The 24,874-nt window shown below is 48.6% G+C and overlaps 1 protein-coding gene across 3 annotated transcripts in view; it reads left to right on the forward strand.

The window, feature by feature from the left end:
- Positions 1–24,874, forward strand: part of NRG3 (neuregulin 3) — a 573,294-nt gene that overhangs the window by 462,520 nt on the left and 85,900 nt on the right. For 2 of the 3 annotated variants that reach the window (XM_075610455.1, XM_075610457.1), the window contains exon 4: positions 24,712–24,738. The exons of the other annotated variant lie outside the window; for it this stretch is intronic. In XM_075610455.1, the coding sequence (XP_075466570.1) occupies positions 24,712–24,738 (27 nt within the window). The remainder of the gene's footprint in view (positions 1–24,711; positions 24,739–24,874) is intronic. 3 annotated transcript variants of the gene reach the window in all.

Consider the following 24,874-nt stretch of genomic DNA (forward strand, 5'->3'; position numbering starts at 1 on the left):
ATGACGCGGAAGCAAGAAAATGTAATGAGCACAGCATTTTAACAAGCCCAGGGACTGCACGACCTCTGGCTGTCACAAAATCTAAATCTCCCCGTATCTCTTCATAAAGAGCTAAGATTGTTGCTGAACTCAAACGATAGCGACTTACAATCTCCTCCTCACTCATCCCATCTAACAGGGTTCTCTCCCTGTACAAATGAGGACGAGGCACAACTTCTCTCCTCTCTTCTCCTCTCATCTCCTTGCCCTCTCCCTCGACCTCTCCCTCGACCTCTCCCTCTCCTGTCCGCGTGCCTGTCCCTGCCACTGTCCCTGTCTCTGTCCCTGTCCCTTCCTTGGCCTGTGACATCCTCTCCATCAGCAAGCCTCTCATCCAATAGAATCTTCCTCCGTCTCATAAACATTCGCATCATTTTCAGGTCTGTAGCTGTGAATGCGCAGGTAATTGCCCTCCTTTAAATACCTATGTGATGATGTCAGGTGACTTGCTGAAGTGCAAGGTGTTACATTAACATATCCAAGTTGTTCACTCCCAACGTGTATCCAGTACCAATTAAAAGGATTATTTATGTGTGTTCACCAGGCAATCATGATATTTGAGAATGATGTAACGTTAAGCTTTGTAGAACCATTTATTGGCAAGTATTTCTTGAATGTGTATTGCATGTACCACTTCTGAACGCAACACTCAGTCATCTAATTAGGATACAACCATAGGTGGATATTTGAACTGGGGCGCTCCCTGGAATGTGCGGCTAGAAGATGTTTCAACGCCTAAGATATATTAAATAATTAAAAGATGTAAAAAATTGTGTTATCGTGTAAAAGAGTATAAAAATATATACTGTTCATTATTTACTTTGTATATAGTGATATGCATAATTTAATGCCATCAGGATTCAGTTGCTATCGTGCTAGCAGAATGCTATTGTTGCTATAGTTGCTATAGTTGCTAGCAGAATGCTATTGATTCAGTTTCAATCGTGTAAAAATGAGTAACGATTATAGATGTGTGTCTAACTTAGCATGAAGTGATTCTAATGCATCGTGTACAATGTAAACATGCAATGTTATTGAGTGTCCAATTGCGAACGACATCAAAAGAGGGAGGTCACAAAGTACATGTAAACATGAAAACAAACAGCTACATTTACGTTTGATCATGCGTTATACATTACAAGCATTGTATAATGTATAGCAACATTACTATACGCTGGATCTGTTAGATGTGTGAAATGTGTTACATCATATAATAAATTGAAGCACACTTAAGTAACATGTTTGATATGATGTGACCTGTTCCTTTAAGAGTTGAGTATAGGATTTTCCCTTGACACATCATAACATTAAGACTAATGTGACACGCAAATCATCATAACATTGAAAAGTACAATGTTATGCAAATAATAAACGTAAGGGGTGACACGATGAAGTGAATGACCTCGACACTGTAATGCCAAGCACATTTTTATTATGAGCAATACAACGTAAACAGTCCTATAATGTTATAAGTCCCCGCTCCATTGACTCCATTGATGTAGAGATGAGCTTTTTTTTCCAAGTGCCGTCCCGGCAACCTTGCCGATCCTTCTCCCCTCCAACTTGCCAACTTTAGTTGGCGGGACCAATTGCCGAAGAAATCTCCATTTCTGAGAGCCGATCAGCACCGATAAGCTGATCGGGCTACTTGAATACAGCCGATTTCAAAAAGTGCCGAAAAGTGCCGATAAGTGGGTTATCGGCAGCCGCATGCCGATAAATTTTTATCGGCAAGAAAAACTGCCGATTTTGAGCACTTATCGGCGCTTACTGAATCTCAAATCCAATTTTGGCTGGAAAATGCCGATAAAAGCCTTATCGGCGCTTACTGCATGAGGCCCTTTGACTGGTGGTAGCTGTGAGAGTCTCCGGTAGATTGTTCCAGTTTGGGGGTGCACGCGTCCACACTGAATATATTCATGTTTGCAATTAATGCTTTTCTGATATACAATAGGAGTCTAAAATGATGCAGGTTCAGAACTAGGGTAGTTCAAGTGTTATTATACCTTTAACCTTCATCTCCATAACCTCTGGATTGTAGCATGAGGTGAGTAATAGCATATAACTTAGTAAATAATTAGTAATTACATACAACAAACTATTATGCTGACAGGGTTTCAGCCCAAAGTGTACTTACTCATTCAGTTATTTAAAATGTATAATTCTGGAATCAAAGCTGAGAAATTATTTAGAAAAAAATCAAAGAGTTTATATTTTTCTTATAAATATAATTTATTTTAAGTAAATGTGGGAGACAGAAAAGTCTCTCTTCTGTCACATTAAGTTATGTGCACTGTGCAGATTTTAAATCAGTTCAGCTGAGTAAAATCAGTGAAACAGTGAATGTACAGCACGAGCAAATAATGACATCTAAAATATTTATTGTGTATTCCCTTTACATTTCGTTATGACAATGTTCACTGTCACATGGTTCTGCAGATAGAAACACTGCTTGTGTACTGTACCTATTCACTGTATAACTGCAGATAGAAACACTGCTTGTGTACTGTACCTATTCACGGTATAACTGCAGATAGAAACACTGCTTGTGTACTGTACCTATTCACTGTATAACTGCAGATACTGTAGAAACACTGCATGTGTACTGTACCTATTCACTGTATACCTGCAGATAGAAACACTGCTTGTGTACTGTACCTATTCACTTTATAACTGCAGATAGAAACACTGTGTTTGTACTGTACCTATTCACTGTATAACTGCAGACAGAAACACTGCGTGTGTACTGTACCTATTCACTGTATAACTGCAGACAGAAACACTGCGTGTGTACGGTACCTATTCACTGTATAACTGCAGATAGAAACACTGCTTGTGTACTGTACCTATTCACTGTATAACTGCAGATAGAAACACTGCTTGTGTACTGTACCTATTCACTGTATAACTGCAGAGAAAATTATCTGCCACAAAGCAGCTTAGACTAGCCCATGCAAAGCCATTATAGCCAAACCAGTATTCAATATTACTTTTAAGTCTGGAATGGTTGGGCAAAATATTCTTAATGGTTTTAATAAACAAATATGGCAAGCCCAGTTCGATTCTCTATTAATTGGGTGCTTTACCTTGGCATTACTGATCCTTATATATTGTACTATCTACCTACAGAGTTAGGCTGAATAATTGCATTGCCTTAGCAACAATATACTGTAGGATGTGAGTTGATGGGGGTTCTATTGGAACACCCAGAGACACAATGCTGTAAGGCTGCTGGGGAATGGTAAGATGAAATAATAACGACATTGAGACCTGGCTTATAGCCTAAAACTGGGGTCAGAAACTTTTCTTGTGACGTCCTTAAGCAGTACTGTAATTCTATTAAACCACATTTGTTACCAGGTGAATACAGAAGAGGTTTAATTATATCTCACAATTGACAGAGAGCAAGGTCAGTTTTTTATATATCTGAATATGCTGTATCTACTAAAGTATGATAGTTTGTATTGCTCATTAAAAGCCATTCAATTAAATTCAAATTTAACAAGCAATCATTTCTGCACTTTACTTGCTATACCCCTATGGGTTTTGGGGCATCTGGGTTCTGGAGATCTCTTCTCACTGCTGTGCAAAATCGCTTTGCCAGATAGCATACTGTAATTAGTGCATGATTAGGGAAGAGGATAATTAAGGAAATGTACACAAGCAGCATTGGTGCCTATTGGGGAGCGAGACCACATTCGAAGTCTAGCTCCATGTATGTTCCTAATAACAATTAATCTAATTTCTTTCAAATGATCAGTGCAGTATGTGTTGCATCAGTCATTGGGATGTAACTCGTTATAAACATGGTTCTTACTGAAGATGTCCACTACTGTGGGACCAATATTTCTATTATAGTTTACATGCATCTCCTGTTTTTATTTGTCATGCATACTGTATCTCCGTCTGGGATATTGTCTGCCCAGGCGGTGTGACTGAAAAGCAAAGCATGTTTAAGCAGTTACACTACGAAAGAAAGGGAGTAAGCTTGGCTAGGATTCTACGTAACTTATGTAGCCCCCTTTCCCCGTGACTAAGGAAAACCATGCGTGCTGCCATTGCCTGTGGCTCACAGAAAGCCTGAGCTTCCGCCGCTGGGAGCCTGGGTGATCTGTCATTCTCCTTGGTGCAGCGTCTCCACCTGGGAGGGATCCTAACGCAGTAGGATAACCTTTCTCAGGAACCCAATACAGACAGTAAATACACACACCGGGTATATAACAATAGTATTTACTGAACATCAACACAACAACATATATAGTGCACCCACCATACACTGCCCCCACAGTAACACCACCCCGGGGGAACCCCTCCCCAAAGTACTGAGGTGCCTGGGCACTTAACCAACTAGTGTCCACAGACCAGGCCCACCCAAAAAGTGTGTGGAGTAGCGCTACCCACTGTGTGTTTGGCCGTTGGTGCACTTGTAGATACCTTCCTGGTCTCTGTCCAGACCAGGATAGATGGAAGATGGTGGGTCCGCAGGCCGCAACGTGATCCCATGATGTGGTCTACCGGATCCTCTTTTGCCCGCAGGCATCCGCCTCTGAGGGGGTTCCAGCTGGAGTGTGTCCCTGTGAATGTTTATGATTGCCTGTGGACTGATAACAGACCGCGGGTCGCATGCACCACGTGGCGTCCTGTCATGGATGCAGAACTCTATCACTGTAGTAAGCTACTGGGGGAAGCATCCCTATCTATGGGCCTTCTCTGCAGCAGTCACAACCTGAGTGGTGTCAGGGCCTAGCTGGGGCCTAAGGGGCAAACCTAGGCCTAGTCCAGAGGAGCACTGCTCCCTGGACACTACCTTGCTCTCCTCCTTCTGACTGAAGCATGGTCCCAACCATGCCAAATGTAGCTATATCTCCCTGCCGAGGATTCCCTGCTCCCATTGGCTAACACTGCCCATGTGGTAAGCAGCCCCAGGAGCTGCTGGGACATGTAGTCCCATGCGAAGCCTTATCCAAGATGGCTACAGCAACTGAGATGGTACTGCGCATGTGCAATGTTCATTCTGCATATGTGCTATCAAGATAGCCAACGCGACTGACTGTGCATGCGCCACGTGTGTCCTGCACATGCACAAGGAACCAAAATGGCGGCGCTTGATCGACGGACAGCCGCGGAGCTCTGGAGCACCAGAGCGCTCTCCCCACCAAGCCGGGTCCACTTACAGATCCGATGGCACCCGGATAGTCTGGCAACTCCCCCCACATGTGACAGAGGTAGACGGGAAGCCTGGCTACATCTATATGTAGCCATGCCATCTGTGGCTACTAATCTGCCCTTGTACTGGCAGTAAGCAATGGTAAGAACAGGCCTTGCCAGCAGTTAAGATGGGTTTTCCCCACTCCATGGTGTTGCATTTGCGTGACAGTGGGAGGCGGTGACCACAGGACTGAGCATGTCCAATCATGGGACAGACCGCGTGCCCTCCTCCTTGCTGTACTTGAAGGCCCCAAATTCAGTAGTTCCTCTCCCCACTTGAGAGAGGCAGGGATCACGCAGGACTGCCTGTTCTGAGCTTACCCTGTTCCTCTTCCCCTCGGGGGAGAGTGAGTGATACCTCATACCTCTGGTCCTGCTAGAGGGCCAGGGAAGAGCTAGGACAGCTTGGGTGCCTTAGGCCTCAGTGGTTGTCCAGGGACCATCATCCAGTAGATAGCTGATCCTGAGTAAGCTGTGATTGTGCAGACCACTGCTGTGTTGAGAGTGGTTGACAAAGACTGTTCCTGTTTCTATATACCTCCTGTTAGGTGTGATCTTACTGGGAGGAGAGGGAGTATTTCTACCTTAGGAGCCTGCGGCAGATGGAGGCACTGCACTGCTAGAGAACCATGTGGGTAATGTACCCCAGAAGCCTTATCCTGTGACCCCACTACCACCGGAGGACAGCTCGGCCCTCCTGTTACCAGCAGGTATCATGCACCACACGACTAGTAATGGCCAGATCTCCCACCGGGTGGGGGAAGCACTATTACATGTAATGTGTGGTTGAAACAGCTTCCAGCTTCACATTTCAAAGCCAGTATAACCATCCTCACTCTGAGACGCAAAAGGTCAAAATAACTGTCTTTGAGTAGGGTTACTGGCTCTGCACTTCTTTAACCCAGGCAGTGCTGAAAAGGCTGTGTAATGCGGTAGGAATACACTTATACATAAACTTATGTACATGTTAAAATGTACAAGAAGTACAAGGTGACACACTGTGAGTTCTCATTTGCATGTCATTACCCAGAATCCCTGGCTGCAGTGGAAGCACTGTATACTAAGAGATAATGGGAAAAGACAGGGTTAAAGACCTGTCTGAGACATGTGAATGTGCTCACAAGTGATGTTTTTTATTTGATGTACCATGGTTCATAAAGATAAGGTGGGGGACAGTGCAACCTTGCTTAGAACATGACTCTTACTGAGTTATCCTAACATTGTGTAATAGGTCACATTGTATCCCATATTTTCCATAGAGTAAACAGGATGACACACACACACACACACACACACACACTTTAAGTTATGGTGGGTAAAAAGGGCGACAAGAAACCTCCACCGTTAGTATATACTGTAGTATATAGCTGTAGCCCTCTTCCCCCCCCCCTAAGTGAGATTGGGGTGTGTAGGTGTATCTGACTACTTCTCAGTGTGGTGCTATACCTGTTGGCTCACAGGAGGGCTGAGCTTCCGCCATGGGGAACCTGGGGCATTTATACTAGGGGTACTTACTTCCAACGATGCAGCGCCTCCACCTGCGATGGCTCCCACCATAGGGGGAGTGGGACAATCACAATAATCGATACTCACACAGATATATATATATTAACTAGGGACTTTACTGAACATACAAGAAAACAGATCACAGCAATATCATAATAACCTGTGTCCCTCTCTAGAGGAGACACTTACTGCGTCGCGCAGGACGCTTCCCCAACACTAGGTGATCCCACCCAGTGTCCCGAGAATCCCCACCCAATGTCCCGCACTCTAATAGAGAACGTGGGTGACTGCGCAGTCACTAATTAATGTGTTAGGCCTGTTGGTGCACATATATATTGAATACCTTCCGAGCACTCCGATGCTCGGGTCCGCAACACTCTTCTCAAAGGGTCAGACGTGCAATGCATCCGTCTGATCCTTTCCAGGTACTTCTCCAGGAACCCCAACGAGGGTCACACCGCTGCACGGGAATACAACCATCTCACGGTAACAGCAACCGAATCACGGGAACAGCAACCGCCGCTATCCCTGTCTATCCCTAACTAACCCTAACGTGACAGGAACCCTAGCCTAGGGCCTGTCCCTTATGTACCGCAACCTGAGGTGACTTGGGGAAACTCCTAGGGCCTGCGGGGTAATAACCTGCCCCACTCCCCTAACTCATCCCAGTCCTGACACTCACTGAACCCTAACACTAACACTAACACTAGCAGCTACGCACTGCAAACTTCGTAACGCGTACAGCAACTTGCTGCACACTAGCACTATGCCTTCTTGTAAGGCCTCACAGCCCTGCCAGCCGTGATTCTGACAAGACAGCACACACACACGCACTAAGGGCAGCGTCCCTATCTGGGCCGTCCCTCAACACTTACCCACTAACCTGGTGGGGAGTTGAGGCCTTACTTGGGATGTGGGGGACCTTACTCGATGCAGGAGCTGCACATGCTCTCTGCACCCTTCCTTCCCTCACAGCTCCCCAGCTCCAACTGACAAACGTGCTGCAGCCCAAACAATGTATCCACTTTCTCCCTCTGGAGATCCTTGGCCCTATTGGCTCCCTGGTGTTACGTGGGGCATACAGAGGCTCATGGGATATGTAGTCCCAGCTCAGAGCCTTCCCTGGTAGGCTAGGGATTCACGGGCTTTTCCTACCCTGCACTGCGCTTGCGCAAGCTTTCCCGGGCTGTCTCGACCTCGCGCGACTTTGCCCTGTTTCTGGGGCTCTTCCTGCGCCTACGCGTCCCTGCGCATGCGCAACCCGCATCCCAATGGCGGCGCCCTGCTTCACCGGCCGCTGGGACCTTTGAGACGCGATCGCGGCCTTAGCAACGGCCCGATCGCGTCCCCGGCAACCGGCCGCAGGCAGGGGAAGCCGCGCTGCTCCCTGCTCCAGCCCCCACCCTTGGAAGCAGCTGTCGGGTCTTTCGGCACCCGCGATCGAGCTGCTCAAGGGGAGGGGGGTCTCAAGGAGCTGTGGGAGCTTAAGGCTATACTCTCCCCCTGGTGGAAAATCCAACGTCCCCGCTTGGGGAACGACATCACACGGCATAATAGTTATATAATCAAAATGCAGGGCGTAGAAAATACAACTTATCATGTGATCATTAAACATCCGATTACAATGCATTTCACACCATACTATACCCGAGACTACCTGAGACCATTTGTGGGGTGCCCCTAACTGATCATGTGGGGGTACCTCACTTTTGCGTCCGTGAGCCTCCCCCAGAAAAATCTCCTGTAGAGCATGCTCTGGGGTGATAGTCACTGGTTCTGTACTACTTCCTCCCCCTGGTGGAAGGAATAGCACAGTGTCTCTTAACCGGGCCTTTACCCGGCCATCTGCGGCAGGGATGCGGTAGACCCGGAGGCCAGGACCTTTTCCGCGGTCCACTACTTGACGAATGGCATGCTCCTTTTTGGGCTTAAAGGAGGCCAGTCTCCCTGGATCTTCCTTTACACAGTCCTTGTCCCTACGGACTTGCGAGGCTTCCACTGAGAAGCGAGCACTGGACAATGTCTCTGTTTCACCTGGCAGGGGGTAAAGAGTAGACACCCGACCTATGCGGTGATTCACGGTGGCCAACAGGTCCTCGGGGATGCTGTCAGTTCCCACCTCGGCTGTCTTGGGACCTGCCCCCGGCACTTCTGGGGCAGTCCACTTATGCGCTGAAAACTCGGGATCGTTGGATCCCAGTCCTGGGACCACATGTGTCGGAGCGCACGGGCTCATACTCCGTTCAGAAGCCGCAACTCTGGCCTTCTTCACGTCCAGCTCCTTCGGAGATTGTGGGGAGTTAGGGAGTTCCTTACCACTCCACTGGCTTGGGATGGATTCCCCCAAGGAGGACACCTCCGCCAGGACGCGATGCAGAGGGGAGCCCTTCGCCCGGGTGACCAGACGTAAGGAGCCATAGTGCTCCGCGGTCACCTGGAGGCTCACCCCCGACACCCCTGGGGCAGTCGACTCACCCTCATCGTCGTTTGGTACTGGTCCCCATTCTAGGACCGATGGTACCTCGGTAGTAGGTCGGACTGACCATTGTAGGGCGCACGGGCCCACAGCAGGGTCCGCAACATCGGGATACACCTCCTCTAGGGCACACGGGCCCACAGCAGGTTCTGCATCCGCCAAGATAGGGTGTTCATTGCTGTCACTAAAGTGGTCCGCCGGCAGGCGCATCACCACAAGTGACTGGTCGCTGGATTCACTAGAAGAAGGTGGGGGTATATACACCTTACCCTGTGATTCCTCTGTATCATCGCTGGGGTGGTTCGCCGGTAGGCGCATCGCCACCGATGGGACTTCAACCTCGTCCCGCTCAGGAACCGGATCTGAAATGTTCACTCGGGCACACGGGCCCTCCACAACCGGTTGTTGGTAGCGGGAATCCCTAAGTAACTTCTCCCTGAAGACAGACTTAACTTCAGCACAACTCAGAGTGATATAGAGGTCAGGATCCTGCTCCTGTTTTGAGGCTATCACGATCAGATCCTCAGAATTTTCTATAAGAGGGGTAGATAGGTTAGCTATACTGACCGGCTCATCGTCCTCTGCTGATTTTACATGCTGGGGCATAATAGACTTCAATAACCGGGCACTGCAACAGTCACATTTAGGCTCCCACGCCAATGCCTCCCTAGAACAGTCTGTCTCATCCACGTTTGGTTGAAAGTCACAGTGCTTGCTCCCCCTGGTTGGAATCTGAAGGAGGGGCACTTTCTACAAGGGAGTGGTTCTGGCTCTGTGCTGAGTCACTCACAGTGCAGGGGCGGGGTTCAGGGTTTCGCGCCCAACCGGGACAATACTCTGCAACAATTTCTTGCACAGTCCTGGTGCTCTCCCGACTTGGCGGGAGCCGCCATCTTAGGTGTGACTCACTGCTAGAGAGAGACTCCATTTTAATCACAGTCTCTGCAATTACACTAGGGCTCTCTGTATAGATAGGGGGGTAGCCTTCTGGTTTTCCCGCCAATCCCGGACAGTTTTCCTCAACACAATTTAGTGCAGGCTTGCAGCCAGCAGCACGTCGCTCCCCTGCTCTGGCGGGAGACGCCATTTGGCTGGGTCGGCGTAAACTAGGGGGTACCCCTCAGACTGGCCCCCGGGCATACACAGGGCGGACGGTGCCTCTGCCAGGCATATATCCGCAGTGGGGGTTGCTACAAAAAGTATCGATTTCCATGTGGACGTGGGATCGTGTTCTTCATCTAATGAACATGCGTGCGGCCACCCAGAAATTTTACGCATATAGTACTGAACCACGACCGCGGGTGTATTTGCGGGAAGGCCTCCTACCGCCAACACCCGGCCAGGTTCCATATATTGCCTCAAAGCCCAGGCAAGGACCTCGTGTCCGGACTTTACAAACATGGTGAGAAAAAAAATGAGACTTGGACAATTTGAAAAAAAATGGAACAGGGCACCCCAGGTCTGTATCTCAGCAGCGCCTCCAAATGTAGCCCTCTTCCCCCCCACCCCCCTAAGTGAGATTGGGGTGTGTAGGTGTATCTGACTACTTCTCAGTGTGGTGCTATACCTGTTGGCTCACAGGAGGGCTGAGCTTCCGCCATGGGGAACCTGGGGCATTTATACTAGGGGTACTTACTTCCAACGATGCAGCGCCTCCACCTACGATGGCTCCCACCATAGGGGGAGTGGTTCCTCGCAGGACAATCACAATAATCGATACTCACACAGATATATATATATTAACTAGGGACTTTACTGAACATACAAGAAAACAGATCACAGCAATATCATAATAACCTGTGTCCCTCTCTAGAGGAGACACTTACTGCATCACGCAGGACGCTTCCCCAACACTAGGTGATCCCACCCAGTGTCCCGAGAATCCCCACCCAATGTCCCACACTCTAGTAGAGAACGTGGGTGACTGCACAGTCACTAATTAATGTGTTAGGCCTGTTGGTGCACATATATTTTGAATACCTTCCGAGCACTCCGATGCTCGGGTCCGCAACACTCTTCTCAAAGGGTCAGACGTGCGATGCATCCGTCTGATCCTTTCCAGGTACTTCTCCAGGAACCCCAACGAGGGTCACACCGCTCCACGGGAACACAACCGTCTCACGGTAACAGCAACCGAATCACGGGAACAGCAACCACCGCTATCCCTGTCTATCCCTAACTAACCCTAACGTGACAGGAACCCTAGCCTAGGGCCTGTCCCTTATGTACCGCAACCTGAGGTGACTTGGGGAAACTCCTAGGGCCTGCGGGGTAATAACCTGCCCCACTCCCCTAACTCATCCCAGTCCTGACACTCACTGAACCCTAACACTAACACTAACACTAGCAGCTACGCACTGCAAACTTCGTAACGCGTACAGCAACTTGCTGCACACTAGCACTATGCCTTCTTGTCAGGCCTCACAGCCCTGCCAGCCGTGATCCTGACAAGACAGCACACACACACGCACTAAGGGCAGCGTCCCTATCTGGGCCGTCCCTCAACACTTACCCACTAACCTGGTGGGGAGTTGAGGCCTTACTTGGGATGTGGGGGACCTTACTCGATGCAGGAGCTGCACATGCTCTCTGCACCCTTCCTTCCCTCACAGCTCCCCAGCTCCAACTGACAAACGTGCTGCAGCCCAAACAATGTATCCACTTTCTCCCTCTGGAGATCCTTGGCCCTATTGGCTCCCTGGTGTCACGTGGGGCATACAGAGGCTCATGGGATATGTAGTCCCAGCTCAGAGCCTTCCCTGGTAGGCTAGGGATTCACGGGCTTTTCCTACCCTGCACTGCGCTTGCGCAAGCTTTCCCGGGCTGTCTCGACCTCGCGCGACTTTGCCCTGTTTCTGGGGCTCTTCCTGCGCCTACGCGTCCCTGCGCATGCGCAACCCGCATCCCAATGGCGGCGCCCTGCTTCACCGGCCGCCGGGACCTTAGAGACGCGATTGCGGCCTTAGCAACGGCCCGATCGCGTCCCCGGCAACCGGCCGCAGGCAGGGGAAGCCGCGCTGCTCCCTGCTCCAGCCCCCACCCTTGGAAGCAGCCGTCGGGTCTTTCGGCACCCGCGATCGAGCTGCTCAAGGGGAGGGGGGTCTCAAGGAGCTGCGGGAGCTTCAGGCTATACTCTCCCCCTGGTGGAAAATCCAACGTCCCCGCTTGGGGAACGACATCACACGGCATAATAGTTATATAATCAAAATGCAGGGCGTAGAAAATACAACTTATCATGTGATCATTAAACATCCGATTACAATGCATTTCACACCATACTATACCCGAGACTAGCTGAGACCATTTGTGGGGTGCCCCTAACTGATCATGTGGGGGTACCTCACTTTTGCGTCCGTGAGCCTCCCCCAGAAAAATCTCCTGTAGAGCACGCTCTGGGGTGATAGTCACTGGTTCTGTACTACTTCCTCCCCCTGGTGGAAGGAATAGCACAGTGTCTCTTAACCGGGCCTTTACCCAGCCATCCGCGGAAGGGATGCGGTAGACCCGGAGGCCAGGACCTTTTCTGCGGTCCACTACTTGCCGAATGGCATGCTCCTTTTTGGGCTTAAAGGAGGCCAGTCTCCCTGGATCTTCCTTTACACAGTCCTTGTCCCTACGGACTTGCGAGGCTTCCACTGAGAGCGAGCACTGGACAATGTCTCTGTTTCACCTGGCAGGGGGTAAAGAGTAGACACCCGACCACTGCGGTGATTCACGGTGGCCAACAGGTCCTCGGGGATGCTGTCAGTTCCCACCTCGGCTTTCTTGGGACCTGCCCCCGGCACTTCTGGGGCAGTCCACTTACGCGCTGAAAACTCAGGAGCGTTGGATCCCAGTCCTGGGACCACTTGTGTCGGAGCGCACGAGCTCATACTCCGTTCAGAAGCCGCAACTCTGGCCTTCTTCACGGCCAGCTCCTTCGGAGATTGTGGGGAGTTAGGGAGTTCCTTACCACTCCACTGGCTTGGGATGGATTCCCCCAAGGAGGACACCTCCGCCAGGATGCGATGCAGAGGGGAGCCCTTCGCCCGGGTGACCAGACTTAAGGAGCCATCGTGCTCCGCGGTCACCTGGAGGCTCACCCCCGACACCCCTGGGGCAGTCGACTCACCCTCATCGTCGTTTGGTACTGGTCCCCATTCTAGGACCGATGGTACCTCGGTAGTAGGTCGGACTGACCATTGTAGGGCGCACGGGCCCACAGCAGGGTCCGCAACATCGGGATACACCTCCTCTAGGGCACACGGGCCCACAGCAGGCTCTGCATCTGCCAAGATAGGGTGTTCATTGCTGTCACTAAAGTGGTCCGCCGGCAGGCGCATCACCACAAGTGACTGGTTACTGGATTCACTAGAAGAAGGTGGGGGTATATACACCTTACCCTGTGATTCCTCTGTATCATCGCTGGGGTGGTTCGCCGGTAGGCGCATCGCCACCGATGGGACTTCAACCTCGTCCCGCTCAGGAACCGGATCTGAAATGTTCACTCGGGCACACGGGCCCTCCACAACCGGTTGTTGGTAGTGGGAATCCCTAAGTAACTTCTCCCTGAAGACAGACTTAACTTCAGCACAACTCAGAGTGATATAGAGGTCAGGATCCTCCTCCTGTTTTGAGGCTATCACGATCGGATCCTCAGAATTTTCTATAAGAGGGGTAGATAGGTTAGCTATACTGACCGGCTCATCGTCCTCTGCTGATTCTACAGGCTGGGGCATAATAGACTTCAATAACCGGGCACCGCAACAGTCACATTTAGGCTCCCACGCCAATGCCTCCCTAGAACAGTCTGTCTCATCCACGTTTGGTTGAAAGTCACAGTGCTTGCTCCCCCTGGTTGGAATCTGAAGGAGGGGCACTTTCTACAAGGGAGTGGTTCTGGCTCTGTGCTGAGTCACTCACAGTGCAGGGGCGGGGTTCAGGGTTTCGCGCCCAACCCGGACAATACTCTGCAACAATTTCTTGCACAGTCCTGGTGCTCTCCCGACTTGGCGGGAGCCGCCATCTTAGGTGTGACTCACTGCTAGAGAGAGACTCCATTTTAATCACAGTCTCTGCAATTACACTAGGGCTCTCTGTATAGATAGGGGGGTAGCCTTCTGGTTTTCCCGCCAATCCCGGACAGTTTTCCTCAACACAATTTAGTGCAGGCTTGCAGCCAGCAGCACGTGCGCTCCCCTGCTCTGGCGGGAGATGCCATTTGGCTGGGTCGGCGTAAACTAGGGGGTACCCCTCAGACGGGCCCCCGGGCATACACAGGGCGGACGGTGCCTCTGCCAGGCATATATCCGCAGTGGGGGTTGCTACAAAAAGTATCGATTTCCATGTGGACGTGGGATCGTGTTCTTCATCTAATGAACATGCGTGCGGCCACCCAGAAATTTTACGCATATAGTACTGAACCACGACCGCGGGTGTATTTGCGGGAAGGCCTCCTTCCGCCAACACCCGGCCAGGTTCCATATATTGCCTCAAAGCCCAGGCAAGGACCTCGTGTCCGGACTTTACAAACATGGTGAGAAAAAAAATGAGACTTGGACAATTTGAAAAAAAATGGAACAGGGCACCCCAGGTCTGTATCTCAGCAGCGCCTCCAAATGTAGCCCTCTTTCCCCCCCCCTAAGTGAGATTGGGGTGTGTAGGTGTATCTGACTACTTCTCAGTGTGGTGCTATACCTGTTGGCTCACAGGAGGGCTGAGCTTCCGCCATGGGGAACCTGGGGCATTTATACTAGGGGTACTTACTTCCAACGATGCAGCGCCTCCACCTGCGATGGCTCCCACCATAGGGGGAGTGGTTCCTCGCAGGACAATCACAATAATCGATACTCCCACAGATATATATATATTAACTAGGGACTTTACTGAACATACAAGAAAACAGATCACAGCAATATCATAATAACCTGTGTCCCTCTCTAGAGGAGACACTTACTGCGTCGCGCAGGACGCTTCCCCAACACTAGGTGATCCCACCCAGTGTCCCGAGAATCCCCACCCAATGTCCCACACTCTAGTAGAGAACGTGGGTGACTGCGCAGTCACTAATTAATGTGTTAGGCATGTTGGTGCACATATATATTGAATACCTTCCGAGCACTCCGATGCTCGGGTCCGCAACACTCTTCTCAAAGGGTCAGACGTGCGATGCATCCGTCTGATCCTTTCCAGGTACTTCTCCAGGAACCCCAACGAGGGTCCCACCGGTGCACGGGAACACAACCGTCTCACGGTAACAGCAACCGAATCACGGGAACAGCAACCACCGTTATCCCTGTCTATCCCTAACTAACCCTAACGTGACAGGAACCCTAGCCTAGGGCCTGTCCCTTATGTACCGCAACCTGAGGTGACTTGGGGAAACTCCTAGGGCCTGCGGGGTAATAACCTGCCCCACTCCCCTAACTCATCCCAGTCCTGACACTCACTGAACCCTAACACTAACACTAACACTAGCAGCTACGCACTGCAAACTTCGTAACGCGTACAGCAACTTGCTGCACACTAGCACTATGCCTTCTTGTCAAGCCTCACAGCCCTGCCAGCCGTGATTCTGACAAGACAGCACACACACACGCACTAAGGGCAGCGTCCCTATCTGGGCCGTCCCTCAACACTTACCCACTAACCTGGTGGGGAGTTGAGGCCTTACTTGGGATGTGGGGGACCTTACTCGATGCAGGAGCTGCACATGCTCTCTGCACCCTTCCTTCCCTCACAGCTCCCCAGCTCCAACTGACAAACGTGCTGCAGCCCAAACAATGTATCCACTTTCTCCCTCTGGAGATCCTTGGCCCTATTGGCTCCCTGGTGTCACGTGGGGCATAAAGAGGCTCATGGGATATGTAGTCCCAGCTCAGAGCCTTCCCTGGTAGGCTAGGGATTCGCGGGCTTTTCCTACCCTGCACTGCGCTTGCGCAAGCTTTCCCGGGCTGTCTCGACCTCGCGCGAATTTGCCCTGTTTCTGGGGCTCTTCCTGCGCCTACGCGTCCCTGCGCATGCGCAACCCGCATCCCAATGGCGGCGCCCTGCTTCACCGGCCGCCGGGACCTTAGAGACGCGATCGCGGCCTTAGCAACGGCCCGATCGCGTCCCCGGCAACCGGCCGCAGGCAGGGGAAGCCGCGCTGCTCCCTGCTCCAGCCCCCACCCTTGGAAGCAGCCGTCGGGTCTTTCGGCACCCGCGATCGAGCTGCTCAAGGGGAGGGGGGTCTCAAGGAGCTGAGGGAGCTCAAGGCTACATAGCCAATAACGAATATCACTTGTGAGAACATTCAGGGTCTGCAGCCCTGCCTTTCACCTTTATCACCCAGCATACAGTGCTTCTACTGCAGCAAGGGATGAAATGCAAATGGGCACACAATGTGTCACATTTTGCCTGAAATGTATACTGTAAGTAGGTAAATGACACAATGTGTCACCTTTTGCCTGAAATCTATTTTTACATGGAACCCTTATACGCTAATGCTCGCAGTTCACACCGCTTTTAAGCACAGCATGGAATTAGATGCAAAGCCAGTCAAATCACTCACAGACAGCTGTTTCGACCTTTGAGTCACATCAGTGTGAGGTTGGTTGTACTGGTTTTGCAATTTTTAAGCTGGGTAGATTTACAATACACACTATTACAGTTATGGTTAAGTTTTTACCCACCACATCCTAAATAATGTGTTCTTATTCAATTCTTCCAATTTCCCACACAGAAAGAAACTGCAAATCTCATATCCAAGCGGACTCGAGCGACCACCTTTTGGCAATCTCAGTAGAAAATAATAAGATCTTGTCAGGCATGAGAAACAGTGATGGGGATAGTCATCAAAAATGAATGCCTGGTAATACTGCTGTTAATATTGATGAGTGTTAGCAGAAATGAAACCACAAATGGCACCTATTCATTAAGATTCAGTGGGTAACCAGTTACTAACGCAGTCAGTAACACAAGTCCTTAGCTAAATTGGTAACATATGATGTTCTGGCATCTTGCAATGTTCAGAAGGAAATCTCTTATAACAGACTTTCTGCACTGTGCTTACAGGAAATGAATTTGCTTGTAAACCTTTAACTGGTCGGTTCTGTTGATTTTGTTTAATGGCAAAACCTGCAACTCTTTACACCGGGGGTGGGTGACTCCTGTCAAGGGCCATCAACAGGTTAGGTTTTCAGGACATCCCTGCTTCAGCACAGGTGGTGCAGTCTTTGACTGAGCTGCTGATTGAGTCACCTGTGCTGAAGCAGGGATATCCTGAAAACCTGGCCAGGGTGGCTCTTGAGGACTGGAGTTTCCCACCTGTGCTCTACACCAGGGGAGCGCAAACTTTTGGAGCTGCGCCCTCCTGCCTGCTCCCCTCACTCTCGCGCCCCCCTTACCTTGTTTGCCGGAGACAAATGACCCCGTGACCATGGCGATGGGCCTGTGATGTCACGTCACATGACACCCGTGGCGTCATTTGACGTTGCATTGCCATGGCGACTCGTCACAGCAACTCTTCTGAATCCCGGTAAGTGAGTTACCGAGGCCTCGTGCGATCCCCCAGCTTCTGCAACTACCGCGCCCCCCCCCTCCCAAAATAAAATCCCTCCATTTTGCGCCCCCCTGCTCTGCACCACAGTAATAACCAATGGGAGGCAATAATAAGAATAACTGAGAATATGTTTTTACATCAATATCATGTATTACCACAATTGGCAAAGCTGATAGTAGCTAGATACATGTACTGTGGAGTGGGTGGCTGTGATACCAAGAACAAAGTTATACTGTAGCTATCCATACACAAAAGAATTTATAGAAAAAATGGAACTCCCCTTTTAAGAATTATCATGAATGTTCATAGACTCATTAACTTAATAAAATATTTTTGTGTCACTTTTATAAAGGATGAGAAATAAAAGAACTTTCCGGTCCAAACGCTGTTAGCAGATACATTTACTTTCATAATTCTCCATTCATATGCTCCCTAGATTCAATCATTTGCATCTTAAATGGGATGCTATGGTGATAACAGAATATAAAAACGTTATTAATATTTATACATTAAAACATCTAAGGCATGCGAACGAACACCTGTTGTATTATAAATATTTGAACATTCATTATGTGATTGATTTTGAATGTTTTAGCCTCTTAACATCCATTAAAATCTAACTCTGGTTTAATGGATCATTTTCATACCTTATTTTCTAAGCACACAGCGTTGCGTCTAAAAAAAAGGGTCATGTTTGTTTGTAGCAAAAAACATTTTTTAGTATAGTACGGGTTTAAATGGCTGCACCTCTAATGGTTTTGATTTTTATGCAATTGTAATGTTGCCTTCATTTTACTTTCAAATACATAATTACCCCAATGGGCTATATTACAAACAACTCTAGCAGCAAGAGGTTGACTATTTTGTAAAAGTGAACTCAGCATTACATAATTATGATGTGTATTCATGCATTTTAAGTTCTTCATAGTAGCTACAGTAGTGAGTGGATATATGGAACCTCCTATGACTCCTCTCCAGATGTGCTGCGATGTTTTAGGCAGGGACAGTATATATATACATATTTATACATATACATATATATACATATACATATATCTACTATATATTTCTACTATATATTTCTCAAACCACTGTATGCCTGTCTGTCTGTCCTGTCCCTAGAGGCAATCGCATTGGACCTTTGGCTGTCACTCCGCCTCAGACCAATGAGATGGCTCCCTTGGCCCACCTGCCCCCGCACACCTCTCATTGGTCACACTCACCAGCCGCTGACACAGATACCCACGGGCACGCCACCTCATCCCACCACCCCCCTAACAGCAAACCCAAACATCCCCGGACCCGCCAGCACTGCTATCCACGGGCCTCCTCGGTGCCACCGCCTCACCTCTCCCACCCCCCCTCTCACAGCAAACTCCAGCCTCCCCGGCGCCGCCTGCAACGCTCCTCGGCACCGCTGACTCACCTCGAGGTGGAGGGCAGCGGGGGGGGGGGCTCCCGCCCTGCAGGAGGGACCCCACACATGCCCTCTGCTGCTCTCCGTGCTACTCACCCCCCCTCCACATGCCCCGTGCTGCTCACACCCCCTCCACATGCCCCGTGCGGCTCACCCCCCCTCCACATGCCCCGTGCTGCTCTCCCCCCTCCACATGCCCCGTGCTACTCACCCCCTCTCCACATGCCCCGTGCTGCTCACTCCCCCTCCACATGCCCCGTGCTGCTCACCCCCCTCCACATGCCCCGTGCTACTCACCCCCCCACCACATGCCCCGTGCTGCTCACCCCCCCTCCACATGCCCCGTGCTGCTCTCCCCCTCCACATGCCCCGTGCTACTCACCCCTCCTCCACATGCCCCGTGCTGCTCTCCATGCAGCTTCCCCCCCTCCACATGCCCTCTGTCCGGCTCCCGTCCGAGGCTCCCGGCCTGCAGGATGGAGCTGCTCTATGCTGTAAGGTAAGCAGCTCCCCCCCACACACATTCCTTCATCTCTGGCCTGATCTCTCCGTCAGTCTCTCCTCCAACACACACATACACACACACACACTTATACACACACACACACACACACACACATACACACACACACATATATACACACACACACACACACACACACACACATATACACACACATACATATACACACACTATATATATGCTTTACTGTGGAGGGTTTTTGTCACTTTTTTACCCACCATAACCTTAATAGTAGTGGTGATTACCAAGTCTAGTCTCAAACCTGCTTTGCCATTAAGACCAACCTCACACTGATGATACCCATCAAGGTTGAAACGTGTCTGTGAGTGGGTTTAATGGCTTTGCATCTCATCCCAGCCTCTGTCTAAAAGCTGTGTTTAAAACAGCATGCATTGGCTTGAGGATTGGCTTGTGTAATACGAGCTTGAGACAAAAGGTGGCACTGAGTGCTCATTTGCATGTCATTTCCCAGAATCCCTTGCTGCAGTGGAAGCGCTGTATGCTGGGTGACAATTGGGAAAGACAGGGTTGCAGACCTGTCTAAGACATGCAAATGAACATACAGTAATATTTACAGTTGCTTTATTCTTTACTGTGGAGGGTTTTTGTCACTTTTTATATATACATATACATACATACATATATATACAGACACACACACACAGAGACACACACACACAGACACACACACACACACACACACACACACACATACACACACTATATATATATATATATATATATATATATATATATATATATATATATACACACACATATACATATATACACAGAGACACATATACACAGAGACACATGTAGACACGCACACACACGTAGACAGACACACACACACATGTAGACAGACACACACATGTAGACACGCACACACACACACATGTTTACACACACACACACACACACATGTTTACACACACACACACACACACGTTTACACACACACGCCTATACACACACCTTTACACACACAGACACACGTATACGCACAGACACACGTATACACACAAACACACGTATACACACAAACACACGTATACACACACGTACTGTACACACACACACACACACACCTAGACACACATGTATACACACACACATGTAGACACACACACACATACACACACATGTAGACACACACACACACACACACACACATGTAGACACACACACACATGTAGACACACACACATGTAGACACACACACACATGTAGACACACACAAACACACGTATACACACAGACACACGTATACACACAAACACACGTATACACACACACACACACACACCTAGACACACATGTATACACACACACACATGTAGACACACACACATACACAGTCATGTAGACACACACACACACACACACACATGTAGACACACACACATGTCGACACACACACACATGTAGACACACACACACATGTAGACACACACACATGTAGACACACACACACACACGTAGACACACACACACGTAGACACACACACACACACACGTAGACACACACACACACACATGTAGACACACACACGTAGACACACACACACGTAGACACACACGTAGACACACACACGTAGACACACACACACACACACACACATGTAGACACACACACGTAATCACACACACACACGTAGACACACACGTAGACACACACGTAGACACATGGCCCCCCAGCACACCGGCATTCTCGGTCCCCCGCCATTCTCAGCCCCCATCAACACAATCAGCACCCACACATCAGCACCTTCGCACCTCCCCCATATCTGCACCCCCACATCTGCACCCCCACATCAGCACCAAACCCTCCCAAATCAGCACCCCGATACAATCACCATCAGTACAGCCACCGCAGCAGTACCACCGCACACCGCCATGGGCCGCGTGGACCACTCCCCACCCAAATGCCACCCCCACACCACAAACATCCCGGGCAACGCCGGGGCTCTCAGCTAGTATATATATATATATATATATATATATATAAATATATATATATATATGTGTGTGTATATCGGTATTGTGTAACGGAGAATGTTTCAGATAGCATTGTGTAGATTATAATAAATTAGCAAGATGACAGTCATAGGAGCACATGCATTAAGCGCCAGTACGCCCCATTTCGGTGTTAACTCACATTCAAGTCTATGGAAGTTAACTTCAGATCAAGGGTGATAACTAGCACTTCATATCTACACCCATAGAGTGATAAGAGAATACATGCTGCTTCCTTTATCTTTGCCAAACATGTGAAGAAAATATATGTGAGCTTTCGCAGGCTGAAGGACGATTTCCTCACTCGTGTTCATTTGATACAGTACATTGGGGCCTATCCTATTATCTGCAATGCTACTATTGTCATTGTCGTGTGATCGCGTGGGTTTTTATCTTTACAGGGCAAAATGTAGCAGTAAAAAAAAGAAATGGTGATTTTGCCGCATTTTATAAGATTTTCTGTTCGTAAAAAATGACGTCTATTAAAATCCCACATTCCATGCAAATAAAAACAGAAACCGCTCGATGTTGATGTGCAATGAGTTTTTATTTTAACATAACGTTGCAAGATCTCTCACCCCAGCCTTACTGTATGGAGCCTACTGAAGACTACACACAGTGTCTGCTCCGCGTGACCTTGGGCAGGTCACTTTATCTCCCCGTGACCTTGGGCAGGTCACTTTATCTCCCTGTAACCTTGGGCATGTCATTTTATCTCCCTGTGACCGTGGGCATGTCACTTTATCTTCCTGTAACCTTGGACATGTCACTTTATCTCCCCTTGACCTTGGGCAGGTCACGTTATCTCCCTGTGACCTTGGACATGTCACTTTATCTCCCCTTGACCTTGGGCAGGTCACGTTATCTCCCTGTGACCTTGTGCAGGTCACTTCATCTCCCCGTGACCTTGGGCAGGTCACTTCATCTCCCTGTGCCGCAGGCACCAGAATGAGATTGTAAGATCTATAGGGCAGAGGCTGATTGTGTCTGCAAAATGTTATGTCAGTGTTCTATTATGTATAAACATTTTATTATTATTATTATATTTGTTAACAAATATTATAGGCTACAAAGAAGGGTATTCATTCACTGCTACTCTGTGATTGGACAACATTGCAGCCATTAATAGTCATGTCCTATATCTGCTGGCACCTTGCCAATCACTCCTGCAGCACGTAGCACCCTGGTGAGTGGGAGCAATGGAAAGAGGGCCAGATGATTGAGTGAGTGAGCGCAGTGGACAGCCAGCCACAGGCATTGGGAATCTGGGAGGAGCCGGGGGGTCGGGCCGAGAGGTGGGCGACGGGTAAGCACATAGAACATTACAATCATTTATAGTAATAATCCACACAGAAAAAGGGCCTGACTGGCCACTAATGGCCTGACCCTGACGTCTCATCGGCCCCTCAACTCCTCCAACCAGGGCCGCATTTTCCAGTAATATACATTATTAGGTAGACAGTACATGGAAAAGTTGGACAATTGCATGGACAAGTGAATTAAACAAAGGGAATTAGGGAGTCCCTATCCAACAGAGCAAAACCAGTAAATCCTGCGTGTATTGATACAATCTCGCCAGGTCTGAGGGGACAAGATAGATTTCACAAATATTTTCAACCTTTTTTGCGTTTTTGACGTTACAGAGACTATTAAACAGGTTGCCAAAATGTACTGTAAGTGTTTGACACATTTTTGCTACACCGCACGGATTTGCAGAGCTGGACTGAAATTGCTTTTTTTGTATGGTTTGGAGTTTTTAGAACACAACGAGACTTAAATCTGTGCGGAAACCGTCATTCTCACACAGAAATGCATTTTTCAGTTAATAGAATAGGCTCCTTTGTATTGCAACCATAACCCCATATTGTAGCTGCAAATAATCCAAGTTGTTACAATATAATGATTTTGCAGATAATAATGTTATTTTAACCAAATCATTCTAATTTTGAGCAGTAAATCCAAAGTGTACTAATGCTGCACATTTTAGTTATGCTCCCCCATTTATCAGCGCTATGTCCTTGGAAAGAACATATCCTGTTCTGTAGGATTAATTAGCAATCAATCTTAGAGCTGCAGCATACAGTATATATGAAATTGAACCTCAACTGTAATCTGGAATGAACTCCACACAGTACCAGTCTTGGCCTCTAGGGGCATATGTATCAAGGCAAATATGGAACAATTCTGCAGCAAAATATCATTCTACACCATATGTATAAAAATAACTTTTTTCTTTAATACACATGCTGTAGATATTTTTTCTCCAGCATTGTACCACATTTGCCTTGATCCAAATACTGTTTAGAGCAGGGGTGGGCAACTCCAGCAACTCTGGTCCCCAAGGGCTACCAACAGGTCAGGTTTTCAAAAAACCCTGCTTCAGCACAGGTGGTGCAGTCTTTGACTGAGCCACTGATTGAGCCACCGGTGCTGATGCAGACATATCCTGAAAACCTGACCTGTTGGTGACCCTAGAGGACTGGAGTTGCTCACCCTTGGTCCAGAGTCTGATGAACAGACACTTACTGTAGGCTGGAGTCAGCATGGGGTGTTTTGAAAGAGAATTTCTTCTTGTGTAATTTCAGGTCACAGAAGCAAAAGGTCTTGTCCTGTCTTGTTTGCTTCCCAATATGTTTTTGTGGCTGCTGAAAACGAATATGATTGAAGCATTGTAATGAACTGATACAGTTTGTAGGCGGGTGCATAAAACCCCAAATACAAGCAGTAAGGACTTTGGGGTTTTAATGGGCAAAATCTTCAGTTCTTGTAACAAAATGTTAAAAAATGAGGATCGGAGATTCTCAGTTCTAGCAAACATGGTTCTTAGAACCTTGAGTGACCTTGGGAACCACTGTTTAAACAACATATATCTGAAAAGTTGGCATGTAATAACCTCCCTGTCGGTATAACAGAAGGTATGACAACATACATGGAATATTTATTTAAATTGACATTTTTTTCTCTCTCTTTTTCCTCTTTCTTACATGCTTCCTACGATGCAGCTGACCATTTAGGAATTGAATTTATGGGTAAGACTGCTTTCCATTTCCTTGAAATGCATTACCTGCTTACACAACGTGTGCTTCTATTTTAGGGGTTTTACTGTAGCAACAGTTTTAACTACTGTAAATGTGCAGACTAATAATTGCTTTCTTGTAAAATCTT

This window comes from Ascaphus truei, chromosome 8 (assembly GCF_040206685.1).
Source record: "Ascaphus truei isolate aAscTru1 chromosome 8, aAscTru1.hap1, whole genome shotgun sequence".
Classification (NCBI taxonomy): Eukaryota; Metazoa; Chordata; class Amphibia; order Anura; family Ascaphidae; genus Ascaphus; species Ascaphus truei.